Raw genomic sequence first — 18,510 nt, 5'->3', positions numbered from 1 at the left:
AGTGTCTGGTGTGTGTGTGTGTGTGTGTGTGTGTGTGTGTGTGTGTTAGGAGATGAGCTGGGGTAGTAGTAAATGTTGGATGCATCTGAAAAGGAAGTTCTCATTCAATGTGTCAGTCTGAGCTGGTTGATTTTCCAGTAAGAGGGAAAAGTTCCTTCTTCCACATTTTAAGAGCCAGTTATGGCAGAGTCAACGCTTGAGGGATGAATCGAATGCCCTGTTTCTCAGTGGTTGTGGCACACGCTTAGTTTCATTGCTCGGCGTTACCTGGGAATTTCCTCGAATGGTTTTATGTTCTGCAATCTTTAGTCAGAAAACTCATAAATTGGTGCTTAGCTTTGGTGGGGGCAAAATAAATCTCTTTACCAATAACTTTTTCTCACTTCTCCAACCGTCTCTGCTCCCCCCTTCCCTGCTTTAGTTCATTTTGCCAATTATTAGCAAGGAGAAATCTAGTTGTTATGTCGCTGCCAGCTACCCCTGTGCCCTCAATGCTCAGAGGGTTAAAAGATATTATAATTTGAACAGAAGTCGTCTCAAGGCCTACAGCTGGCTAATAACAGAGTTGTATTGAGCGCGAGCAAACCCCACAGCTGTGACTTTTCGCCACAAGGCGCAGGCTAGACAGGGCCCTAATCAGATGGGCCAGCCGGGCAGTGGGGCCAGTGTCTTTATCGGCCAGATGGTGTGAATTTAGACACTTTTGTTATGCAATCGCAGGGAGGAGTTGGGGAGAAGAAAACAAAACAAAAGCCGCCATGCTGTGCGCTTATTTGAGTTTGAAATTAGAGACAGATTTTTGAAAGTTGAGGGTTGAATTTTAAAAACGATTTTGGAGGGGAAGGGACACATTCGCTTGTCTTGAGCAGTTTGGCTGACTGGACATCCCATGTCCGTGGCCGGGGCTTTTTTTCATCTCCAGCCCTTTCCCCTCTTTCTCCCTTTCTGAAAAGTGCAGGTAAGATTCAGGATTGGGATAAAATTTCTCATATTCCTCCACCCCTCATCCCCAGCTTGATTTTTTTCTCTTTCTCCTAAGACTCCATAAAGAGATAGGGAGGATAAAAGAGGTCTGTATGAAAACTGAGAATATTTCAGGTATAAGGTTCTTCAAATAGGCACTGGATTAAAATAAACCAAACCAAGCCAAACCGAGGAGTAGAGGAAGAGCTTTCATTTTCATTCATTAGGAAAAAGGGGCACTTCTGAGCCTCCCCGTGGAAGCTGGGGACACAATCTTAACCCAGTGCCAAGTTCAGTTTCCTCTTCTCTTTGTTTAACTTTTTCTCTTCTTTTCCTTTTTTAGTCTTGTTCGGTTTTTAAAAATACTTATCAGGAACTTCAGACTTAGAGACGTGCTTGTTAGGAAATAACCCTAAAAAGCCTTTCAGATAAAGTAGCTGAACCTGAAGTTGGTCATTCAGGCTTTGTCCACACAGCAAAGGGAAGGGAGGATTGGGTTTATTATCTGAGTAATTCAGGGACCCAGTTCCTTCGCACCCACCATCCACATACCTGATCACAGAGCAATTGTCTGGGAAATAGGGGATCATAGATGTCTTCCCTCCCTACTTCCCTTTGCTTATGTTAATTAATATTGCTGGCATGGGGACTGAATGCCATTTAAGAAACCAAATAAAGAATAACTAGGACATCTTGATGAGACTTTTTCTTTTAAAAAAAGAAAAAAAAATTAGCTTTGGCTAACCCAGAGAAATTTTAAAGAGGGCTCAATGGTGCAAATACAACCCACTCCTATTAGTGTTATACTTTACTATTATGATAGTGCAACAGCCAAGTAAGCGTCTTCTACATCTTTTCTGGGCTATTATAGATCATCCTTAAATATGTTACTGTTGGAAAATGGAAGATTGGGTCTCGAAGTTTCTCCATATTTTCTTTGAATATAATTTCCTTCCCTGAGTCCATTTCTCACACTGTATTATACTGGCATCGAGCTTACATTTTTATCTGTTTTTTTCTTTTCCTCCAGAGAAAATCCCCATGGAAAGCAGCTGAATTCAGCTGAACAACTTTGCAAACTTACTCGGCCTCCTCAGAATCATTCCTTCTCAAACTAAACAGATTGGCATATTCTGTTATGCTCTTGGAATTAAATCATACCCAGCATCAAACTCCGTTTTGGGTTAGGTCGCTGTGCTGGCGATATCAAAGGGGGACACTAGGTAGAAGGCTTAGGTAATTAGCATGTATGTATTTTGAAATTGTGTTGCTAGGAAAAAAGGTTTGCCTGAGCTGTGAAGGTATTGTATTGACATAAACAATAGGAAAAGGAGACGTGGGTGGGGGTAGGAGCTGGGAAGAGTCAGGGCTTTGGGAGGTAGGAGAGCAGCTGGCCAGCATTTTTATTGGTGTTAATCTTGGGATGGATTGAAAATTTTAAAGTAAAGAACTAATATAATTTCAAAGGCAAAATATTATTTCAGAAAGTCCTAGGGGCAAACTCTGATATTTAAGAAAGTTGAGTTAATTTTTTCTTTTATTTCTTACTAATTTGATTACATGTCTTAAAACCTCATTCGCCCATTCGGTGAAAGTTGTTTTTAGCATCTCTCAAGTGTATGTTACTTTTTCGAGAACGGTAGATTTGTTCACCAAATAATCCACATGTCTCTAGATGAGAGGGATAGGCTGTAAAAGTTTTAAAATATTTGTTTGTTTGTAATTCTGTTGAAGATCAAAGAGGGCATATAGACTGCAGAGAACCAGAAAGCAAATCTATGACTGGGCTGTGTTCGGCCTTTGTTTTTTTTTTGCCACACGCTTTTTCTCTTTTCCTTACCCTGTTGTCACTTTCGAAGGGTGCTCAGGGAATCTCAGCCTCATGAACTTAGAAGAGACTCGAGACAACCTAGTGCAACATTTTTTTTTACAGGGAGGCAAAGCCCAGAGGGGTTAAAGAGACTAGACTAAGATCATGCAGCTGGTCTGGGACAGAGTTGGATTAGGCACCAGAGTTCTGATTCCCACTTTAACTATTTTTCTATGGGGCCACATCACTCTTAAGCTCCAGAGAAACTGTTGTGCGAACGGCAGTGCTTTGCAATAACAAAACACATAGTTTTGTTATTGCTAATGTTTATTAGACATATTCTAATATGTCTAATATGTGTTATGCTTTTCTTACAAGCCACTAAGGCTATGTAACTAGCCAATGGACCATGTGTTTGAAATGAACTGAGAGGTATTGTCCATTGTGCTTGTCCGCCGCTAGGCTTCCTTTTCACATTTGTCTACATCTTTTATACAGGTGCCCTTGGATTGGAGTGTTTTGCTCTCTGCTCAGGTCCTTCAGAATGTCTTTCTTATCTGCTGTAATTGTTTTAGGGCTTCTTCTGTCTCTCTTGTATTTCTCCATCATGTACCATGTACCCAGCACTTTTCTGGGTGCAAGGCTTGAGAGGCAGGGCTTTTAAGATGGGACCTATACATCTAGCCCCATTTCTGTTCTGGATAGGGTGAAAATGATTTGAACTATAATTTTATAGCTCCTTGCCTTATTTTTTTCCTGTTTTAAAATGTACACACCATAGTTCTACTTTTCCTCATTCATCTTTAGAAAATGATAGAACTGAACTGAATGAATAAATGTTTGTAAAATCCACTGAGTTCTCTGGAGAAAGATGTCATATAAATAAGGTTGATAATAATCCAGGCAGCTAGTTGGGGTCTATTTTATACATTTTCCTTTGCCCTGTTTCTTTAAATATTTATTAAGACACAAAGATCTAAAATACACAGTTATAAAATAACTTACCACCGAGCTAAAAAATAACCTCCAGATCTTAAAATCCAACTGTCTATGTTTCAGATTACAAATATGGCTCTTGTGATTACCCAGTTTATAAATCATAGGGTGAGAATTTGAATGAGTATCTTTGGGTTTCGAATGAGTATCTTAGAGTTGTTTTTAAACGTGGCCATAAATTCTGCTCTCGAGCGGCTGATAATGAAGAGGCGACCTAAGACATATTCATTTTTGTGAACGTTCTTACAATGTATGCTCATTGCATTTTCTTGATTTTTAACAAATTTCTTTTACTCTTTTGCTTCTTTCCCCATCTACAGTCGGTGTTGCGAAAAGAAAAGTTGTGGAAACCGAAACGAGACTCCTTCAGACCCTGTCATCATCGACAGGTAGGGGGAAAAAGTGACTGAAACTATTATTATTTCTGGATTCTTTCCTTTATGAATCTCAACTCTGAGTGCAGATCACTTGGGCTTTGCCGTAATGTTGGTTTCATTTTATCTTCAAGGCATGATGCTAGTTCAACATGTATTTTCCTGTTCTGGTTGGCCTTTCTTGGAAGAAGTCAGAACTTTCCTTTTTGAACATGTGTCTCTAAATCTATGATGGGGTTCTTTTCCAGGTGCCCTGGCCTCAGCCCAATAAGGAATGTGTGGATGGTAAGGGTCGCTCAAGGATGCCATCTCTCCTATCTGGCAGGGCAGGGCCTCAGTCGGTTTCCTAGAAGAGGCAGTGTGCCCCAAGTTAAGTGGCAACCCCTTTATCATTCTCTGTTGCTGCTGGGCTTGAAGACTTCCGATTTAGATTACAGTTTCTGGGATTATGACAAACTAGCGCATTGCGGGAGATTCCTTTCTACCACAGAGGATTGCATTCTGGGTTCTGTGTTATACTCCGAGTGGGAAGGATTCTTTGGGACAAGATGCTAATTCATTGAAATGTGACTTAGGCATCCTCAGCTGTCTGTTTTTGTGATTGGAAACAGAACTTACAAACCAATGAAGAAATATGAAATTAACTTCCAGCAATCATGTAATTTTTAAGAAATCCCATATTCCCACCCCTAATTTTTTCTCTTTCGTTAAAAAACGGAATAATTCCCTATTGCTTCTTTCTTTGGGTTTTCATGTTTCTAGCCAGGTCCTGAAATGGATTGGAGAGACCACAGTCTCCGAAGTTGTTATTCCAATATTCCAATGAATTCTCAGTTGGGAGAATGGAACCTCTGGCATTCTTCCCAGAAAGTCAGCTTGGTTTCTTTGTAGAAAGTCAGCTTGGTTTCTTTGTGGAAAGTACAGGATAGCCCTAGGAACAAGGAGGCTGGAATTCTGATTCTGTCCTAGCTTCTGACCTTGGACAAAACACTCAGCATCTCTGTTCTTCAATAGTACGATTGGTGGTGGGGGGAGTTGGAGGGTACTGCCTGCTTCTGTAGGTTTCAGGAGGCTACAAAAACAGCCACGGCAGTTTTGCAGTATTGTCTAAGATGCTTGGAAGAGGATGATGGCCAAATAGAAAATGTTTGCGGGATATGTATGATGACTTGCCATCTTAAGAGGTTCAGGAGAGACCAATTTCAGGGAGCTACATGTAATTTTTTTTTCCCTGAAAGTGCATAGAAGCTTCAAATTAAAGAGTTGTAAGAACTCTTTGAGACCAGCCATCTTCCTCTTCTGATAGATGATAAGACTGAATCCTCGTAACACGAGTTGCCCACATTTACACAAGCTTGTTGGAGCAGAGCTGGCGCTAGAAAACAGCTGTCTTTACTACTAGGCCTGTGCTCCTTTCACTGCCACAGCTGCCTTCTCCCAGCAACCTCTGTCCTAACTGACATGAGTTGGGTGTGCTGCTTGCATTTGACATGATTACCCAACTTCCCAGGATGCCCTTGGCTCCACAGGGGGAATTCGAAGGCTGAGAGCAGCCTGGACACAGATCCAGTCCTATTCAGCATGTCCACTGAGCTCCCTAGTCTCCGTCTAGTCTTTTTCACTAACTTTTGCTGCCCTTTCAAGAAAGTACTCTCACCTCATGATTGTTACATCTTTTCTTGTAATAAACACCCCATAAACCAGCTTTAGAAATGTTTGCAAACCCATAAATGGCAAGCTGCACTGTATATCTCGTAAGTGCACATTCAAATGACTCTGCACTTAACAGCAGTTCTCACTGTAAGAAATTACATAGAACCTGCACCCACGGATGAAGCTGAATTTGCTTGTTTTCTTCCTACATAATACACGTGTTACATGAACAAAAGAAAGTAGTTACTTTGCATCTATGGAGGAAAAGATTTTCATATTGGAGGCTTTCATTGTTTGTGCTAGAATACCTTAAATTCTTCCAAGAAGGTGGAAACTGTATCTGGCTGCATGTTATGGAGCTTTATGTGACTGTGGCATTTATTTTTACTGTTCTATGCACAATAAAACAGCCCAGTGATGTCTCTGCATCACTTGAAATACGTGTCAGGTTTTTAGAGAACTCATTTTATTTTAAACAGATGTATTTGTTTGGCATATCATTGTAGGGCTTGTGTTTAAGATATTGTTCCCTCATCAGAATCTGGTCTTATTGTTCCTGAATGTCTTTTGGGCTTACTGAGGCTTCTTCCCTTCATTTGTGGAAGAGAAAGGGAATGAAGTCAGGTTTCCATTTATTGGAGGTGGGATGGGTGGTTTGTGTCATTAGGGGCTTGGTTGAGCTGTACATCTGGTCCCCGGGTTCAACATCTGCTGATTTGGAGATGTCAGGATCACCCAGGAGCACCAAACGGGTGCAAAGTAGTCTATTTTGGATTTCCTCTGAATAAATATAGAACTCTCTTCTTTGCCCTTGTTCCTATAATGCCAACTAATTATCTCCTCCCCCTCACGCTCAGTCTAACCAGATGCAGTTAATTTACACTGTCTCTCTCTGAGTTTTCTCACACAACAGGCACGATCCACTCTGGCTCCCTGTTTATTCCCTTGAAATTGTGCATGTTCAGGGGAGGAGAGAGGAAGCTCAAGAGTGGTTTCCAAACTTTTCACCACCAAACACCCTTTTTATTTTTTCCTTGATGAACCCAGGGTTTTGCAAGATTTGCTTGCCAAACTGCAGTTAACAAGTAATTATTCAGCTGTAATTCAATTTTTATGAATCAAAGGCATATAAAAGAATGAGAAGGAAAAATCTCATCCCAGAAATGCCCTTGATCTCATCAATGGCCAATCAGAGTTTCTGATCCTGATGAGACATGATATGTCACGTTACCGCACTGACTGGATAGACTTCTAGCTCAAACCCAAAACAACTTGACCTTTCACTTGGCCCATGTGACTACATCCCGGGCAGATATTCAGTTTCTAATAGGCTGCTTGAAATATAAAAAATAGCTTTTGCTACCTTGTGGCCCTTTAATTGAATATCATTGGATTTTACAATAGGGCGGCCCCCATAGAGACTTAGTTCTTCATTTCCTAAGACTTAGCCCCAGACTGGGAATTCTTTTTCCCCTGCTAAATTACTCCATCCTTGATCTCTCTAGAAACATAAATTTAATTTTATTTTCAGTTGTCTTTTCAGCATGCTTTTGTGAATTCTTGGGCAGCCACACCCCTCTCCCAAAAGCCCAGCCAATACACAGCCCAGCAGAACTTGCTGTGACTCCGGCAGAGCCTTCCTTCTGTGTGCAGATGTGTGTGCGTGCAGAGTGGGAGGAGGATGTATTAAGTTTTAGTGTAAAAATCCAAAGTCCTTTTCTGAAAAAAAAAAATAAATAAATAAAACAAAACAAAACAGAACAGAACAAAAACAACAATGAGAATGGCTTCCTTGCTGTGGTCTTCTGCCTAAGTCTTGCCTCTAAAGACCTGTTTGTGGTAAATTAAGAAGAAAAAGGCTCACACCGATTCACGTTTTTTTTGGTTTTAGAGGGAAGCTCTAATTCAATTGTTTTTCATGGGCCGTGCACTCTTCAAACTCTATCGTCTGAATGGAAGTTTCTTCTGAATATCTCCTGAATCTCAGGCTCAGAATAATCTGGGGTCCATGGGAAGAGGAAGTTAGGAACTGTCTCACTGATATGGGAGGAAAAAGCAGAGTCTCAACTGATCCTGACTTGCAGCCCCACGAAAAGTCAGATGGATGAGGAGGGCAAGATTTCTTTTTGAATCTTTGTTGGCTGTCTCCGCCCACGTGCCTATTGGTCAGATATTTTCTGTTGAAAGGGCGGATCCAACCTATTCCTCCCATGCTAACTGCCCCAGTCTTTTGTCTTGGGACATTGTTCTCCTATATTTCTGAGCTCTGTTCCCAGGAGGACCATTTCAAGTGCTGATGTGTTTTTATTCATTTTCTTTTTTGAAGAAGCCAAACAAACAACAAAATGACCCTCATTCAAAAGGTTTACTCAGAAATACCTGGTGTTTAGTTGCCTGTGAGGGTTTTCCCTAGAATTATCTTCCTATTTTTTTTTTTAAAGGTTAATTGTGGTAAAATACACACAACATAAAATTGGCCATCTTAACCAAGTATATAGTTCAGAGATATTACGTATGTTCATATTGTTGTGCAACCATCACCAGCATCCATCTCCAGAACTCGTTTCATCTTGCAAAACTGACACTCTGTCCCCATTAAACTCATTCCCAATCCTCCCAGCCCCCGGCAACCACCATTCTACTGTCCGTCCCTGTGAGGCTGACTACTCTAGGTATCTCATATAACTGGAATCATATAATATTTGTCCTTTTATGACTGGCTTATTTCCCTTGGCATAATATCCTCAAGTTTCTTTCATGTTGTGATGTGTCAGAATTTCCTTCCTTTTTGAGGCTGAATAATATTCTGTTGTATGGATATACTATATTTTGTTTTAACCATTCATTATTGGTGGACACTTGGGTTGCTTTGACCTTAGGCCATTGTGAATAATGCTGTTATGAACATGGATGGACAAATATCTCTTTGAGTACCTGCTTTTAATTTTGTTTGGAGTTGCTGGATCATACGGTAGTTCACGTAACTGCCATACCATTTCCATTGTGGATACACCATTTTACATACCCACCATCGGTGTAGAAATGTTCTAATTTCTCTACATCCCCACATTACTTACTATTTTCTTATTTTGGGTGCTTTTTGTTTGTTTGTTTTTGTTTTTTGATAGTTACCATCCTAATGGGCACGACTTTTTTTTTTTTAATGAAGTTTCTCCTGTCATAGTCTTGATAGGCGTCTTCACCCTGCAGTCCAGGCTTCTTGTTTACCCTTCCCCTACCATCTAGCACATCCTCCCCCTGCCTCTCTCTGCTTCACCAGCTACCTTCTTCCACATGTTTGCATCCTCTGGGCCATACTTGTCATTCCTCTCTTCAGTGTATCACTTAACTCCAGGAGGGAGAGTTATTTGTGGGATGGGAACTTTCAGAAAGTAACTGTGGGGAGTAAAGCCCTTACCGATTGCATGTATGCTGGACAGTATTGCATTAATCCTGAACACTGGAGTTTTTCTTTTTGTTAATTTATCAGGTGAACTCCATGTTCATTTATTCTTGATTCGCAGTGTGGTTCTACTTTTAACCCCACAGTGTCTTTTAGCATAGAAGCAGTATTTGGATAATAGTTAGAGTTGAGCTCTTGGTGAGATATATGTCCACAAAACCCAGCAGATTCCTGCTGTCCTAAGCCCCTCAGGCTGGTTTTCGATCCCACTCACTCTCTTTCCCCAGAAATGCATAAGCCAGATATGCCATCAGTGACCCTTCCTCAGTGAAGAATTTTGTCTCTGAGGAGGATGGATAAGACCAATACTCAACATTGAATTGGCACTTATTGTACGCTGGGCATTGTGCTAAACAATTTGTGTTAATTAATCTTAATTAATCTTTAATGGTTGAGAATATTTTATAAAGGAAAAAACAAGTTTTAAGGAGTTAGATAATTTGGCCAAATTCACATAGGCAGTTTCAGTGGTGAAATCGGAGTGTAGTAAATGGATGGAAGTTAAGGAGAAAAAAAATTTTGGTTAATAGAAGGCAAAACTTTCCAGAATTTAGAGCTGTTGAAGAATAGGGTCTGGGAGAACTGATGGGAACGTTGGAGAGGTGATCTGTTCTCTGGGGAAGTGGTGGGCATCTTTGGCCCCTGAACTGTCATTTGACTCTGAGATTGTATAGGTCACGTTCAGCTGCGTGACATGTTCGAGTCTCCAGCACATCAGAGCCATAGCATAGTGTAGTAGAATGGGCCCTAGACTAGGATCAGAACATCTGCTTCTGGCCCCCAATCAGTCACTAAGTAGCTGTTTAACATTACAGAAGTCATGAGCTGCCTCTCTGAGCCTCAGTTTCCCTGTCCGTAAAGTGAAGTGTGTTGGATTAGTGGATGACCTTTATATTACCTTCCAGCTCTAAATTCTCTGCCTCTAGCTGAGGGCCCAGGTTTGGGTGTCAGGCATGCTAATTCATCATCCTTGCTCATCAATAATTTACGGGTCTATTAATATGTGCCTCTTCTGCTCAGACTCCCCATCTCCAGCGGAGGAGAGCCCAGCACTGTGAAGAGTCTACAAAAGCCTGGCCCCGGGCAATTTTTTTTTTTATTTAGCGAAAATTCCATTCCCTTGGGGAAGGTTTAGATTTTCTCACTAAAAACACAGATTATCTACCCAAAGTGAATGCATCATTCTTTCATGTTCTCCTTCCTTTGTTTGCTAGTAAAATCTTTGCTAGGTTCTTGGTAAGTTCAGGGAGACACAGGTAGGAGGAGGGGCTCTTCTACTTGCTAGTGTAGAAAAAAAAATGTCCCTTTGGGTTGAAGCACTTCACTGGATGACAGCCTTAGCCAAGTATTAAAAAAGAAATGCAATTTTCTTTGAGAAAATGACTCTTCTCCTCCTGATTAAAGAGGCGGTGCTGAAAAGTGAAAACGTTTGCTCTGTGGCTGGGTCAGTTTTTAAGAATTATACGTATTTCATTGACTGACCAGTCTTCTTAGACTCACAGAGCTTTTGGATTTGACACAAACTAGTTTAGGCTTCTATACAGTGGTTCATTCCCATATTTATTGATTTAATAATTTTTTCTGTTGTTCAGTTATTAAGCTAATATTTGTGAATTCTTAGCCCTGAGAAACCATCAGGTATGGTTCCTACTCTCATGGAGTTAACAGCTTAAGTAATCACACAAAGAAATATATACTTACAAACTGTGAAAAGTGCTCTGGTAAGTGAATGGTAGATAGGTTCCAGCTTTCTAGTCCTTCTCTATGACTCCAGATAAAATCAAAATGTTTGTTCCATCAAACAGACCTTGAGTACTTCCTCTTCTCTTTCTTTGCACTCACCATTTCCACCTGGAATACCCACCCCGAACTCTCTGCCAATTCAAATATTATCCCCTTTTAAAGACCTAGTTCAGATCCTACCTACTTAAAGATATCAATTCATGTAGCCAAAATCTTTTCACTTGACACTTATCACATATGTTTGCTCTGGTCAGGATGTATGGATATTGGTGTTTTTTTTTTTTAACCTTTCTGAGCTTGCCTATCATTCACAAATATAATTCTTGGCTGTCAGACATTGTATATCACTTAAGACTTGATTCTAATATATATTAGCTATGTGGTACTGTTGAGTTGTTATATTAATACATTAATGTATGCAAAGTGCCCAACTAGTGCATGATGGAATAGACGCTTTAAAGAATGTCATAGCAATTATTATCCTGTATCTTTCACAGTGTCTGTCTGGTGGCTTAGGTATTATAGACACTCAGTAAATGTTAGTTGATAGACTAATCTCTGACTGCCAAGCATCAAAGAGTTTGGATGACTGCGTTTATGCCAGTTCATATAGGACCTTTCCTGTAACTACTTGTATTTTGACAACTGCTCAGCATCTTACCTCCCTCCTCCAATCCCCAGGGGCAGATAAGTATCAAACAATGCCAAGAACAGATATGTAACATTGTAAGGAAGAATGAGTCCTTATTTATTTAGTACATATTGAGGGTCTATTATGTCATGGACTTTGCCAGGTGCTCTCGGGATAATAAGCTTTACTGTCAGGAGCTTATAGTTCAGATGGAAAAAAGCTTTTGTAGAAATAACTATAATGCAATGTAGAATATAATAAGTGTCATAAAAGCGGTAGAGATAAAAACTCTGGAAGATCTGAAGTGGGAAGGTGATTTTCATCCAGGTAGAGGTATGTGGTGTGACGGCTGTAACTTGGACATATGCAGTTGAGGTCAAAGGGCATTCCAGGAGGAAGAAAGTGTGTAGGAAAGGCACGTGGAAAGAATTTCCCAAATCTGCTCATAGTTTTAGAAATGCATGGATATGTGCGAAGGGGAATAGGAGAAGTTGCAAAAGTCATCTGGGTCCAGATTTTGGAAGACTTCATTTCCCCATACTAAAGTATTTGACATTATTTTGTTGGTGATGAGAAGACATCGAAGGATTCTGAGTAGTGCAGTTTCACGGTTAGGTCAGTATTTTGGAAAGAGAACTTTGCGGATGGATTGGAAAATGGAGAATGAAAGTAGGAGAACCTATTAGGAAAATGTTACAGTCGTTCATGAATGTTTTTCATTTGGTGACTCTTTTGGGAATTTGTCAGTTTACCTACCAAAGCTTGGACATCCTTTTCATCACCCTGTACCACCGGGAACTGGGAAGATGTTCACAGACTTCCAATTTTGTGACTTCCTCTAAAAATATCCCCATTTCTGGTTTAGATTTTTTCAACTTCTTCTGGATGTGCCCTCTCCCACCACCAGCAGTGGTTGGGAGTCAGGTTTTCCCTGCCAAATACCAGTCGCTGGAGGTGAAAGGCACATTTTCTCACCTCTCCATGCCCCACTTCCCCTCCTCCACTCCAAAGCTTTTGCTGATGTTGCCACTTGTCCCCATGAGTACCCGTCCTTTGTTCACTGGAAAGCTCAGATCCTTTGCAAAGAACTGCTGTTGTACCATCTGGCAATCTGTGAATTTTTTAGTAGCCTGGATGTTTGCGAGAAAGCAGAAACTCGGAGGCCAGAATCCAAACCATTTACAAGTAATTCTTTAGAAAAGAGGGAAAAAGACCCAAACCAGTTCACTTTTACTAGCATTCTTTCATTCAAAGTGCTTGTGTAGATCCCCTGGATCAATTCCCAGTGAAAATCAGAGGACTGACTGAATGTATGGGGTTATTTAGAACAGAGAGTGGTATGCTCCAACGTCCAGCTTCTTCCTTATAAAATGTGTGATGCGATTAAATAACAGATTTGCCAGGAAGTGGATGAGTCAAGAGGAGCATAAGAACAGTGCTCTGAAATTGTGCTGTGCTGGAAATGAGAAATAGATATTTGTTTCTGGGAAAGGTATCTCTTTCCAGCGTTCTCTTGATGGCTTTCTGGGGGAACAAAGGACCCAGAGTTTGAGAAAGATTGATAAGACTACGTGTTCACCCAGAGAGAGCCTTCTAGAACTTCCAGTTATTTTCTTTTTCTATTTGAACAAATGGGGCTGGAAGAGTTCTTCCGGGCCTATTTTTGACCCGGCCAAGAGGCTAACAGGCCAAATGACTGGGATATAGGACATATATCCCAAGGAAACGAGAAAGAAGTTATCCAGAGATGATTTGCAGATTTAGATTTCTACCCACCAGAACTTGACTATATTATTTGTTGATCGAAACCTTGTAAGAATTGTCCTTTGTTGCTCTGCTCTTCTAACTGACCTAGAGTTGCAATTGGAGGGAGCATTTGATTAGAAAGAAAAAAGTTGTTGAGTGACAAAGAGGCTCAAAGCATGTCAGGCAGGCTAGACCTAAATCTACAAGGAGTCAGCATTTCATCAGTCTGGACTGAGTAATCAATTAAATGATTGTCCTCCAGGAAGATTTGGTTCTAAACTCAGTTTCCAGTGAAGTTAAACTTTCCCAGCCCCCTCAAGACCACCAAGGAGCCAGACCTGGGGACACGCGCTGCAACTGCTCCCACGTAACAGGAGCTTCTGAGAAGGCAGTAAGGGAGAAATTCCTCATCCCACTGAAAGGATGGTAGGAGTGGAAGAATTTGCAGGATGCAACCCCTGGATTCAGGCCAGCCCCTCTGAGGTTAACGCTTCCATATTTTATGGCTCATAAGACACCAGGACTTTTAAAAAAGAGAACTCAGAAAGTGGCTGTAGGTTCAGGGTCACTGTACCTCAAATGCTGTTACTTACACGTAGCCCCTCCAATAAAGCCCCGAGGTAGATTCTCTGGAGACAAAGGGTGAGGTTTTTATTTGTTTGTTTTGGGTTCAGTTTTGCACAATTGCGTAGGATGTTTTCCTGATTATTTTAAAGCTATACACATGACTAATTTTTGCTATGTAGTGGGGCTGTCGACCCACATTTCAGATAAGAAAACCCAGTGAAGAGCAGCTACTTCAGGGCCCATGTAACAAGCAGGTCAAAGACTCAACTGGGGTTGGACCAGATCTCTAGCTCCCAGGACACAACTGAGATGGTCTATGCAAGGCGAGGGACGGGAGCAACGATGGCATTCACATCAAATGTGTCGTTGCTGAACCGCAAAGCTTCTGACTGGACTGAAGCTCTGGAGAATTCCTCATCTTCCAAGCACCGTGCCATGGGTCACGCTGATGGCATTTTACTTCACTATAAGCAATACTTTTGTATGTAGCCGGTTTCTTCTGTGCAAAAGGCTTTTCCTTACTTCAGAAGTACGGTTGTGCATATGACACGTGAGTCGAGTCCTTGAAGTGGCTATTCTTCCTGTAGTGTGATAATGACTGCAGTAAAATCTGGCTTCAGATCTGGGTTTCACTACTCCTCTGCCATGCATGTATTCACCCATTCATTCATTCCCTCCATCCCATTGATTCTAGAGTTGTTGGATTTAGCAAATAAAAATATAGGACGCCCAGTTAAATTCATTCATTTATTCATTCATTCATTCATTCATTCATTTATTTATTTATCTTTTTATACCTACAGCACCCGGTCTTCCTAGGTGGTCTCCCATCCAAGTACTAACCGGGCCCAACCCTGCTTAGCTTCCGAGATCAGACGAGATAGGGCACGTTCAGGATGGCATGGCCATAGCCAGGATGCCCAGTTAAATTTAAATATCAGATAAACAGGAATGATTTTTTTTCTTTTTAGTATAAGTATGTTCCACTTAAATTTGAATTTCAGATGGACAACAAATACTTCTTCAGTATAAGCCTTTCTCATGCAATGTTTGGGTTATGCTGATATTGAAATATTGTCTGAAATTCAAAATTAATGGGGTATTTTATCTGGCAACACTACCTGAATCCCCATTTTTTATCTGAAGAATATAGAGAAGTAAGGGTTGCCTCACAGCCCTGGGAGAGGGAGAGAGATGAAGTGTGAAAGGCCCTGAGCCATGACTGGCCCCAGAGCCAATTAGCACGTGCTCGTTTCCTCTCTTTTAGTGTTTTTTCCTACCTTCATGTGGTAGAAGCCACCGTCTTCTGGTCTATGTGGAAGTTGGTTCACACTTAGGAGACTCAGCCGGGAGGCTGCTGGGTGAGCAGAAAGCCTTACGGGCAGCGCCAGCATTCTTTTGCCCCCTTGTCGTCGCCAGTTCCTTCGCCCAGACCCCCCTCCTCAGCGTTCTGTCTCTCCTCTCTTCTTTTGTCACCTCTCAGTGCCTTGGTCTCATGCTCTGTCTAGACCCTGTTTTATGGACTTGTCGCCTCCCCTGCATTGCTTTTGCTTAGTGTCCACTGTCCATCTCCTGTTCACTTTCATTCTGACTTCCCCGAAAGCCTTTGTTCGGTGTTCCTGAAGTCTCCTTCTTCAGCGCTTCCAACATGTGGGATTGTTTAGGCGAGTGATAAATTGCATGGAGTTAGAGGTAAGGGGAAGCTCCCTCTGCCTGCTTGGTCTCGGCTGACGTTTGAACAAGAGCCAGACTTCGCTTCGATTTAACGCTATCAGTCCCCTCGATGCTTGCCCAGTCCATGTGGAGTGGCTAACGCATTTTATCATCCAGCTGTTGAGTCACGAGATGAAAGATAACCACATTAAGACATATATCTTGGTAATTTAGTGAACTTAAAAAAAAAAAGTCTAACTTCGAAAGTTTGGTGCCATGTTCAGTCAACCTATGTAGAAAAAGAGATGGCAGATTTTAAAATTCTCTGATTCCCTCGCTTCCTTCGCACCCTAACCTTGTCTTGTCTCCCTCTTTTTCCTTTGTTCGACTTTCTCGCCTTTGGTTTTAGGGTCCCTTGCTTTCTCCCCCCTTGCCTTGCTTTTCTAGTAGGGTGTCTACCTTGATTCCAATGCGAGCAGTCAGAAACATTCCATGAGCAACTTGAACCCTCATGCCTTTCTGCTCACTCCTCCCTTTCTTCTTTTCCCTCCCTGGTGGACATCGATTATGCTGGTTTCACTGTAGGTGTTCCGTTTATAACTCCAGGTTGGCGTTTTTCCCTTCGAGTGGAGTCCATTGAGCTTGTAAATTGTATTGGATCAGTGAGCCCATAATGAGACCTCCAAACCCAAACACTGGATGTCTGCTGGGATTTCATTGTTCATAAAGCTTCTTCCCTGGGGAGGGATAGAGTCATTAGGCGTGCACTGTGTTTAATATTTGGTCATGACGGGAAGCAATAATTTTCTATTTTTATGGTGGCTTCGGAGTTTTTAAAGCAATTGTCTGATTCCCATCACTGAGACTGGAAGCAAATTAACCAGACACTGAGGTAAGCCTGTGTCTGGTTTTGGTTGGGACGTATCTTGTTTAGCGTTTTTCTCCACCCTATGCCTGACCTCTGCCACCCTGACGGCCGGCACCTGCTTACACATTTTGGAGCTTCCTGAACTTTTCCTGTTGGGCAATATGTTCTTTTTCTAAGGAGGAGGTCCTTTAAAACATTCTCATCTTTAAATGAAAAATGTGCTTAAAGATTTTCAAAATCAGCCCCGCCCTGAAAATGGATGCGTTCCTTTCCTTAGCACCTGGTCAGGCAAGCGGTTTTGGGTCTGATATATATTCTGAAGATTTCCCGTCTAATTCAGCACAATGGGAGCCCCAAGTCAAGGTATAAGGTCTCCTTGCTTCACGGGGAGAGAGGGGCTTTAGCTTAGAAACTTCTGGAAGAGGCCCAGGGTCTGCTGTAAACCTAAGTACCTGGAGGCAGAGCAGAAAGAGCAGTTCAGGGAGTCTGTACAATTTCTATCAGTTGTGCTGGGCCAACCTGACCAGCGATGCTGGAATGGTGGGTGTGAATTTCCAAGGATGTGGCTCAGCTGCTCCCACTCACATCTGTAAGGGGCCATAGCTAGTGGACTGCTCATAGGTCTGGGGCCGGTTGTCCAGTGACTGTGGATATTAGTCTACTCTGAAAGCAGGACTTGTAGTTCCATGGAACTGGGGTTCTGTGACGTAACTCTGAGGACAAGAAGGGAAGAGCAGAAAGCCCCTATTTTGAGACCTATTTCATCTGTAGGATATCTTATCTTTTCAGCATTTTTTCCCCTAGTAAGAAACTATACGTGAGGCTTCAGTGACGTTCTTCTTTGGAAATTCACAGTCTATCATTTTTTGAGTTTTACAGAGTTTAGTGGGAACCAGCTGGGCAAAATGTGTCAGAAAAAATTGTCATGCTGGATCTGACCTGCAAAGCTGTGGAAGTGACTCTCAGCTGTGAGTCAGATGTGACGACCTTCAGAAATACTTCCTGAAAGCTCCCTGGCTTCTGAAGCCTCAGCTTGTTGCAGGGAAGAAAGTTCCAGGAAAGGCCAGGAAACTTTGCCCTGAAGGCAGAGAGCCTGACCCAGGGGGTGAAGGAAAGGATCTCCTTTCCAAACTGAAAATCATACACTCTTATCTTCTGAAATATCATGCCTGCAAAGGGGAGGGATGCCTAATACCTTCCCAGGGGTTTGCAGTTCCTACCCTCCCGTTTTTTCCACCATGGACCCCCTTGGCAGTCCAGGGAATCCTATGGATCTATAATACCGCCGGGGCTTATTGTCGCTGGGGCTCGTTGTCTATATTTAAAATGGGATGAAATGCTGAATTTCTGTTGGGGGCAGCGAAAATAAAGATCTGATGTTTACTCATTCAAGTTCATGAACCTCTTCAATCTCCAAACACATGGGAAGTATCACCGGCACGTGGTGCCGTTTCTTTTCTCTATCCCGTCGCCACCCCTTTGTTCTCTTTCTTGCCTCTTTACTTTCACCCTGTTCTTGTTCTCTTGTTCTTTTCTCCGTTTCTCTTTTTCCTTTCCTTTCCTTTTAAGTCTGTCTTTTTTTTCTGTGCCTGCTTTCCCTTGATGCCTGTCTTCTCCTCCCTAAGTTACAGAGGACTCGTGCTGGAGCTGACTGCCAGCCTATTTGTCGGTAACTTTGTCTTAGCCGTTCTGTTGCTCTCAATGGCTCATTTGTTTGCTCCTGTAAAGGAAAAAAAAAAAACAAAACTTTTCAACCCTACGGTTCTTCGTGTCTCCCTAGGATCCTTGTTTGAATCTTTGCTGAAGATTTTTTTTTTTTCCTATGAAGTACCAAAGAAATAATTGCCTTATCGTTAACAAACAGAACCTGGCTCTTATCACCCCATACCCCAGAGCCTTGGTGCAAAAGTTGGGCCGTGCCAAGTGCATGCATTAACCTGATACGCGAAACCCCTTTTCAAAGCTGGTCCTTGGAGGACGCTCATTGAGGGCGTTTTTGTCGAGAGGTGGCACAGTGAAAGCACTTCTTACAGCAGTGGGTGC

General features: G+C 41.9%; 1 protein-coding gene and 1 pseudogene across 1 annotated transcript in view; one reads left to right on the top strand and one right to left on the bottom strand.

The window, feature by feature from the left end:
- Positions 1–18,510, top strand: part of EBF2 (EBF transcription factor 2) — a 182,215-nt gene that overhangs the window by 7,512 nt on the left and 156,193 nt on the right. The window contains exon 6 of the mRNA XM_039876146.1: positions 4,090–4,158. Coding sequence (XP_039732080.1) covers positions 4,090–4,158 — 69 coding nt within the window. The remainder of the gene's footprint in view (positions 1–4,089; positions 4,159–18,510) is intronic.
- On the bottom strand, positions 14,741–14,859 carry LOC120613700 (uncharacterized; annotated as a pseudogene).

Source organism: Pteropus medius, unplaced genomic scaffold, assembly GCF_902729225.1.
Source record: "Pteropus medius unplaced genomic scaffold, Ma_sr-lr_union100, whole genome shotgun sequence".
NCBI classification, from domain to species: domain Eukaryota; kingdom Metazoa; phylum Chordata; class Mammalia; order Chiroptera; family Pteropodidae; genus Pteropus; species Pteropus medius.
Note: the sequence above shows the minus strand (reverse complement) of the source record. Positions and strands in the feature narration are given on the sequence as shown.